The sequence below is a fragment of the Amphibalanus amphitrite genome, unplaced genomic scaffold (assembly GCF_019059575.1).
Source record: "Amphibalanus amphitrite isolate SeventyFive unplaced genomic scaffold, NRLGWU_Aamphi_draft 001549F_arrow, whole genome shotgun sequence".
Lineage (NCBI taxonomy): Eukaryota > Metazoa > Arthropoda > Thecostraca > Balanomorpha > Balanidae > Amphibalanus > Amphibalanus amphitrite.
Window position 1 is genome coordinate 131,546 of NW_024883042.1, and position 8,440 is coordinate 139,985.

The 8,440-nt window shown below is 58.1% G+C and overlaps 1 protein-coding gene across 1 annotated transcript; it reads left to right on the top strand.

Moving 5' to 3' along the window:
• Positions 1–3,141: 3,141 nt before the first annotated feature.
• Positions 3,142–6,620, top strand: LOC122373770 (advillin-like). The gene has a single exon (XM_043352129.1). It carries the CDS (start codon positions 3,608–3,610, stop codon positions 6,119–6,121), a length of 2,514 nt encoding a protein of 837 aa, XP_043208064.1. The 5' UTR covers positions 3,142–3,607; the 3' UTR covers positions 6,122–6,620.
• The last annotated feature ends 1,820 nt before the right edge of the window (positions 6,621–8,440 follow it).

Here is an 8,440-nt window from a genome sequence, read left to right on the forward strand (position 1 = left end):
GATATGGTCACGGGAAGGGAAGAGAGAGAGAGAGAGAGAGAGAGAGAGAGAGAGAGAGAGAGAGAGAGAGAGAGAGAGAGAGAGAGAGAGAGAGAGACAGACAGACAGACAGACAGACAGAGACAGAGAGACAGAGAGACAGAGAGACAGAGAGACAGATACAGAGACAGAGACAGAGACAGAGACAGACAGACACAGACAGACAGACAGACAGACAGACAGACAGACAGAATGGGAGTTTGGCTGCCTGTGTGGATAACCGTCACGTGAGGCAGTGATATCAAATGAATCGTCAGCTGATGCAAGGACATCATGTTCAAGGGTGCTTCATGCAAGCAAGGATTGGCCCGATATAAAGGGTTAGAGTTCACTTAGCTACTTTTGGCTCTCAAGGCACTTATAACTACTATGCCTGTCCAGTGTCCACTCAATGTAAAACACACTTCATCAGTTGTCAAGATATTGCAATGAATAGGGACAAGCTTGTTCTGCACTGCTTGAAATAACCACAAGTGAAACAAAATATCAAAACGAAAATGTGTTTCGCTCTTTCGAATGTCAATCTGACTCGAGAAATATCCACTCAACTCTACGCCTCACCAATTAGTGGAGGGGTGTGTCCACTTTCGCCAAGACTGTCAAGTCACGACCTTTCTCAGAAGACAACTGTGGTGCGGGCTTCCACACAATACGTAGAGACACGCGCTGATCCTATTTCAGAGATCGTTGTTCGGTGAAAGTCACCCTCGCATGGCTCCGGTGTCTCCACTGTGGCTCCCAGCCTGGTCAAACTAGCAGCGATCTACGCTATCCGTCAGTACTGCCTAATTATACTGCCGCCGGTATATAGTTTGACGAACAATAGCAATACTTTTATGATAACTTTCCTACTACCAACGATGCAATATTTATTTTTCCGGTATCAGGTAGGGTAAAAACAGGTTTGAGGAAATCGAGCTTCCTTGGAATGCATAGGCAAATGGAGATGCTACTTATGATAGAAATATGATTTACGTTACCTAAAAACTGAAAAAGTATGCAGTCACTGCAGTCAACGCTGATTACTGAATAGCTCGTTCCGCTGCAGACAAGGCGACTGGATGACTGCAACGCACGACAGTCGGCTACCACTAATACTAAATAGCTCCCTGTTGAAACCGAGGCTGCAACTCACAGACCTAAGGCCTCCCAGTCAGACGGATGGATCAAGGCTCCAGGTAGATTGGGCTAAATCAGACGAAGACTTGAACTGGACCGGGTCAGACCAGACGCAAACTCGTGCTGGGCTGGGCAAGACCGGACGGAGTCCACCCCGGAAACGGCTCTGTCCTAACTTCCCTGTGTTGCCAGTCACCGTGACGGACCGCGTGCGTCTCCGCCCCGTACCGTCACCCTCCCTCGGCGGCGGACGGCGGCATCCGCCCTCCCACCTGTCCGGAACACGAGGGCTCCTCCACCGGCACAGCTCGTGGCTCGGCTGGGTCCACCTGTACACCGTGTCCGGCCGCCCCGGAAATCACCACCTACCGGCGTCGTGACGCGCCGTGACGTGTCGCGGCGGCAGTCACGACAGCGTGACGCGTCACACGACCCGGCTCAGCAGGTGAATGGCGCGTCACTTTGGCGTCACGCCGGGCAGGAGAAACCCCGAGACACCTTCACAGAGGGACGGAGGGGCGTGGTCGGTGGGCGGTGCCGGCGTGGATGGGAAAATACAGCACCGTGACGGCGGCTCGGGGTCGAGGCCAGCGCGGCGGTGAGCGGCGGCCGGTGGTGCTTTGCTGGTGACTCCTGTTCTGCTCCTGGCTTCTCTGCAGCCCTAACAATTCTCAGCCCTGACCCAGTCCTCATACACACCACTCAGCTCAGCCACGTGTCGAACACTTACTCGTCCCCTGTCCACTGACTTTGTTTAAATCCTTCCTCCAAGGCCAGACAGGACTATTGCTCGCAAATAGTCTCGCTTTCGATCCATCGCCGTTCCGAATTCAGTCCCTGTTCAGATTCGGAATTCGGTCACCCCCCTCCTCTCACTCAGTGTTCAGTTTACACCCTCCTCAGTTCCATGGTCCCCCGATCCTGCCCAGCCCGTGCCACATGCCCTGCCAGCCACGTGTCTGGCCCCGCCGCCAGGCCCATGCACCGTGATTTGTCCGACGCCCTTTGCAGACCCGGCACGATCCGCTGACGTGCGGCCATTAGGAGGGCGCCAGGGGCTCGGAGTCGGCACCATGCGGCGGTCGGGTCGGCACATCCTGAACGGGGCGTGCTGCTAGCGTCACGCGCTAGTGGCGCCATCTCTATCAGCTGACAATGACTGATCACGACTTGTCTGATAGTTCCTGATAGTGCTCCACCCTGTGGGCCGATGTGAGATCCTTAAAATTGGCGCTCGAAAAGTGTACCGTCATCACAAGCAAACAGCTAGCGCAAATTCAGAGCTTTATTTCATTGTCTGTTCCGACTGTCGTCTGGCCTATCTCTAGGGTGTGTATCGGTGACACTTATCTAAATATTGACTATGAAATACTTCACTGGCCTGACGTCTGTGTCGGTCGGTACACTGAAAACAATTTAACCCAAGGCCCGCGAGTAAACCGGTGTTTTGCGGGTACCCCTATCCGCAACCATTTTTAACCACCGTCCCAGGAGTACAGTAAGGTCCCATTGCAGGGTAGTCATCCCTGTCCTCAGCGGACTTGTTCGCTGACAGCGGTTATATCCGCTCAGAGCAAGTACGACTACACCGCAATGGGACCTAGCACTACTCCTGGGAGGGTGGTTAAAAATGGTTGCGGATAGGGGTACCCGTAAAACACCGGTTTACTCGCCAGCCTTGGGTTAAATTGTTTTCAGTGTATGAACATTGCTCCAGGGCAGGTCTGTGGGCTCGTAAATCACGCGCCGTGGTCGGGCCGGCGGCGCGGCCCTCGGCGGCCGGTGCGGAGAGGTCCGAGCGGCGCCGCCGGTACGTCCATTAACCCTGGCCGCGGGAGTTTCTCGGTGGCAGTGGCGGCCGCCCACCGGCCGACCTTGGCCGGCCGTACGGCATGCCGCCCTCCACAGCCGTGCATGCGTACCGCTGCCGTCAGCGCCCCCTGGGACCGCCTGCATGGCGGCGTCCAGGCACGGGTAACGGGCCGGGCCGGGCCGGGCCGGCGGCACGGCCTGCACGCCCGGCCGGCCCCAGTCGAGTCCCGACACCGGCGCGGCGCTCACCGGCCGGCCGGCGGGTCTGTGAACGCCGGACGAGAGCCGCCGCAGTGAGAGGAGACGGCCGGCGAGCCGCTCCAGTGCCCCGCTGGTGCCGCGTCAGTGGCCCGCGTTCGGCGCCGTCGAGCGCGCTCAGTGTGATAGTCAGTGTCGGCCACGGAGCGCCGGGCCAGCCGGGCAGAGAGTGACCCCGAGCGGCGCCGAGCTGCTATCTGCCGCCGTGTCGAGTATCTTTATCGGCGGGTCGGCCCATCGCTGCGGGCCGCCGGGCGCCGCGCGCCACTCCGCCGCCGTCGAGCCGCCGGCCAGCGTGTGACCTGTGACCCGCCGCGCCGCCGCTCGCCGCCGCTCGCCGCCGCTCGTCAGCCAGCTGTCGCCGCCACCTGCTGCAGCCATGGCCTCCACCGACCCGGCATTCCGCACCATCCCGAAACGCTCCACGTGCTTCCTGATATGGCGTGTGGAAAAGATGGCTCTGGTGCCGCTGCCTCGCGACCAGTACGGCAAGTTTTACCGCGGCGACTCCTACGTCATCCTCAACGTGTCCGAGGGTCGCAAGCCGGGCGGTGTCGGCACCAAGGTGCACGAGACCTCCGGGCCGACCACGTCCAGCATTCACTTCTGGCTGGGCTCTCAGACCTCGCAGGATGAGGCGGGCGTGGCCGCCTACAAGACGGTGGAGCTGGACGACCTTCTGGGCGGCACGCCGGTCCAGTACCGTGAGGTGGAAGGTCACGAGAGCCAGCGGTTCCGCTCCTACTTTCCCTCTGGCATCCGTCACCTGGACGGAGGCGTGGCCACTGGTTTTACGCACGTCACGGACGAGTTCACGCCGACCCTGTTCCTGGTGAAGGGTCGCCGCCACCCGGTCATCCGACAGCTGCCCTCAGTCGAGTGGAAACACTTCAACGACGGCGATGTGTTCGTGTTGGACGCACGCGAGGCCGTCTACGTGTGGACCGGAAAGGAGGCTAACCACATGGAGAGGATCCAGGCTGCCAAGACGGCCCAGTCAATTAAGGACGACCACGGCGGAGCCGACATCATCGTCGTGGAAAGCGGCAAAGAGGCCGAAATGTCGAAGAACGAGAAGGCGCTCTTCAACAAGCTGTTGCCGCTGTCGGACCGCTCGGTGCGCCCCGCCTCCGCTGCGCCGTCGGACGACAAGCAGGAGAGGCGTGTGGCGGAGGACATCCGTCTCTACCGCTGCAGCGACGAGGACGGCGCCCTCAAGGTCACGGAGGTCAAGGGCGGCCCGCTGCTACAGTCTGACCTGGACAAGAATGACACGTTCATCATCGACAACGGCGAACAGGGCATCTGGGTGTGGGTGGGACGACGCGCCACCCACAAGGAGCGTGCAGAGGCCATGCGCAACGCTCAGGGATTCATCAAGAAGAAGAACTACAGCCAAGCGACACCGGTGACGCGTGTCATTGACGGCGGCGAGCCCACCGACTTCAAGAGCCTGTTCCAGTCGTGGCGTGATAAGGATGCCACCACCGGGCTGGGTAAGAAGGCCACTATTGGACAGGTGGCCAAGACCATCCAGACCAGCTTTGACGCCTCCACGCTGCACGAGCACCCGGACCTGGCGGCGCACACGCAGATGGTGGACGACGGCACCGGCAAGAAGGAGATCTGGCGCGTGGAGGACTTTGACCTGAAGCCGGTGCCCACCGACAAGTATGGCAAGTTCTTCTCAGGAGACTGCTATGTGATCTTGTACACCTACCATGCTCGCGGCCGAGAGGAGCAGATCATCTACTACTGGCTGGGTTCGCACTCGGCGCAGGACGAACAGGGCACCGCAGCTCTGAAGACCGTGGAGCTGGACGACAGCCTCGGCGGCCGGCCGGTCCAGGTGCGCGTCGTCCAGGGCAAGGAGCCGCCGCACTTCCTGGCGATGTTCGGCGGTCGGATGGTGGTCTACTCGGGTGGCGTCTCGTCCGCCTTTGAAAGCGCCGAAGGTGTCAACGGCGGCCACAACACCACTGTGGGCGACACCTACCTGCTGCAGGTGCGTGGCACCACCAACTACAACACGCACGCCGTCCAGGTGGACTGCCGCGCCGGCTCGCTCAACTCCAACGACTGCTTCGTACTGCGCCACGGCGGCGAGGTGTTCGTCTGGTGCGGCAAGGGCGCCACCGGCGACGAGCGCGAGATGGCCAAGACCATCGCTGCTGAGATGCACAGCGAGCCGCAGATCATCTACGAGGGCCAGGAGCGCGACGACTTCTGGGCCAAGCTGGGCGGCCTGGAGCCGTACGCGAGCAGCCCGCGCCTGGCCGAGGCCGACCAGATGCAGCCGGCACGTCTCTTCCAGTGCTCCAACGCCTCCGGGCGGTTCCTGGTCGAGGAGATTCCCGACTTCATCCAGGATGACCTGGTGCCCTCGGACGTGATGCTGCTGGATGCCTGGAACACCATCTTCATCTGGATCGGCTCCGGCTCGAACAAGACAGAGCGGGAGCGTGCCGAGAAGACGGCGATCGAGTACCTGCGCACGGACCCGGCAGGACGCGGCGTCGGCACTCCCATCGTGCGGGTCAAGCAAGGCTGTGAGCCACCCACCTTCACTGGCTTCTTCGGCGTCTGGGACGACGGTCTGTGGGAGTCGCAGCCCGACTGGGAGGCGGTGCGCCGCGACGTGTCTGCCGGCAACAAGGGCATCAGCGAGGTGACGGTGGCCGCCGCCAAGGCCGTTGAGCTGCCCGTCTACGAGCTGGAGACGCTGCGGCAGCACGACCCAGAGCTGCTGCCCGAGGACGTCGACCCGTCCATCAAGGAGCGCTACCTAGCGCCCGAGGTGTTCGAGGAGCTCTTCGGCATGAGCCGCGACGCGTTCAGCGCTCTACCCACGTGGAAGCAGCAGCAGCTGAAGAAGAAGGTGGACTTATTCTAGGTGTTGATTCCGGTGCGTCGTGTTCAGCCAGTGAGAAAGTTGTCACACCTGCGGGCTGAGATAATGTGTTCGTGTGTGCGGTCTTGTTAGTGGTGGAGATATGAACGAAAATGGGCGATAGCTGATCGATCACTGATAGCTGCCTATTTATCCAGTGAGGGCTGGCCGGGAAAACCAGATCCGATGCCGGCACGGGGTGCTTGTTGTTGGTATGCCACTTGGCGAGCAGATGTCTCGATCAGAGTCCTATTCCGTGTTAAAGTTTATTGACATGTTATCTACACCAACGGGTGATGAGTGAAGAAAGCTGTTGAGTCCCCAATGCCTGCAGAGCTGTTGCCATGTATAAGCCAGATATGTCAGGAGCATAAGATACGATTACCGAAATAATATATATTGAGGTTTACAGTAAAAAGCGGCTCTCAATGCTGCTCATGTGCCCGACATTGAACTATGTTTGCTTTCTGTGTACGTCACGATATATATGATCCAGATGATAGTGAGGTTTGTTTGACAGCACGATATTGCTGCCAGATTTGGCTGGTTACAGTTGACCGATTAAATGCTTTGCAGTATCTTCCTCCTTCTGCACCTTCATATCTACATCCTCCGTGCATAAATCTGATAATCAGCTCGGAATTCGGATGTTCCATCTATAGGATCACTGCAGGCAGCTCACTGAAATCAGTTCTTCGAACAAACAGCGCCATTTCGTCTGCGTCTCAGGTACCGGGGGAATCGGAACCAGAACGGCGAACAATGCAGCGTCCCTCGTATTTCATACCCGGTCCCGGGAGTCGCCAGAGCTCGGCTGGGGAAAGCAGACCACGCCATAAACAAGCGCGTAAATCTCTCTCTTTCCGCCCAGCTTCCTCAGTCCAGTCGCGCTGCTATTGTGAATTTTTCCCAGGAATCGTTTTACCCATCTTCCGAGTGAGCTGCGCCATTTCGAGATCTGTGGTGCGCGACCGATGGAGACGGAGTGCGGCGCGAGCCTTGCTGATCGCCCGAGCTCCGAGTGTGTGACGAGTCACGTGCCGCTGGGTCACGCTACGGCGCGTCACAGCGCGTCACGGCGGGCGAGTCACACCGGCAGTGGCCGCCGTGACGGCGAGCCACACGCCGTGACGCGTCCATCACGGTGTGACGGTCGACGTTACCGCGCGTCCTCCCGCTCCTCAGGTTCAGAGGGATGTGTCCGTCAGGATTTCGACGTCGAGCCCCCGGCTAGCCAACACCTAGATGACGGAGCACGCACTTCACAAAGGATCCGTAATTGGACAAGACGTATCCCTCGCCCATGTAGGGGGGGGGGGTTGGTGCAACCCCCCCCCTGAGGTTTTTCGGAAATAGTGCAAAAACGGCGGCGCGCAGCGCCGCCAAATTTTGGGTACCTTATGGGGCAAACCTTGCGCATCTTTTGATAAAAAAAATTTGACCGGGTCATGTCAGGTCACGGAGTTATGACGTCACAAAGGGAACAGCCTCCGGCCGGATTTTCACAAACTGAGTGCCAACGCCCGAGGTTTCCTGCCGGTGGTACGGACATCGGTTGATGGATCGTGATGAAACTTCCCATGCATGTTGGGGCAAGTATTGGCTATCATATGGTATAAGAAACTTGACCGGGTCAGGTCAGGTCACGGAGCTATGACGTCACAAGAGGAACAGCGTCCGGTACTATTTTTGAAAAGCGCCCGAACCACTATTTTGCTAATTCTTGTCACCTCAATGGGAATATGCAGCAATATTAGCTTCTATAGGGAGCAAATGGACATCCCAAATCCAAAAACACAATCAGATTTCAAAAATTTAAATTTTGATTTTTCGAATTTCTGCCGCCGACTGTGACCTTGCCGACTTCCGGCGCTCCCAACGCGCCATTTTTAGAGCTAGGGAAACGAAATACATACCAAACGATAGAGAATTGATCAAGGAACACGATAGTGAAGGTTTCAAGTCGATATCTCCCACCGTTTTGCCGCAATCGCCGCGGAAAATTTGAAAAAGTCTATTTTTCCGAAAATTTGACCTTTGACCGGTCAAAAGTAGGTCAAATGTTGACCTAGGACCAAAAATATACCACCAATCGCGAGATCTCGTTGAGAGCAATCCGTTGGTCTTTTCCGCTAAGCTCTACGACGCTCCGTTTTCAAACGCCAAGGGGGGGGGGTCGCACCAACCCCCCCCCTGCATGGGCGAAGGTGGCAGATCGCCGTTTACGGGCGAGGGGTATTCCACACCACATAGTTGACGCATGACATATCACCAAGGCCATCTCAGGATTGGAAATGCAAACAGGCACGAGGTCATTGTGTG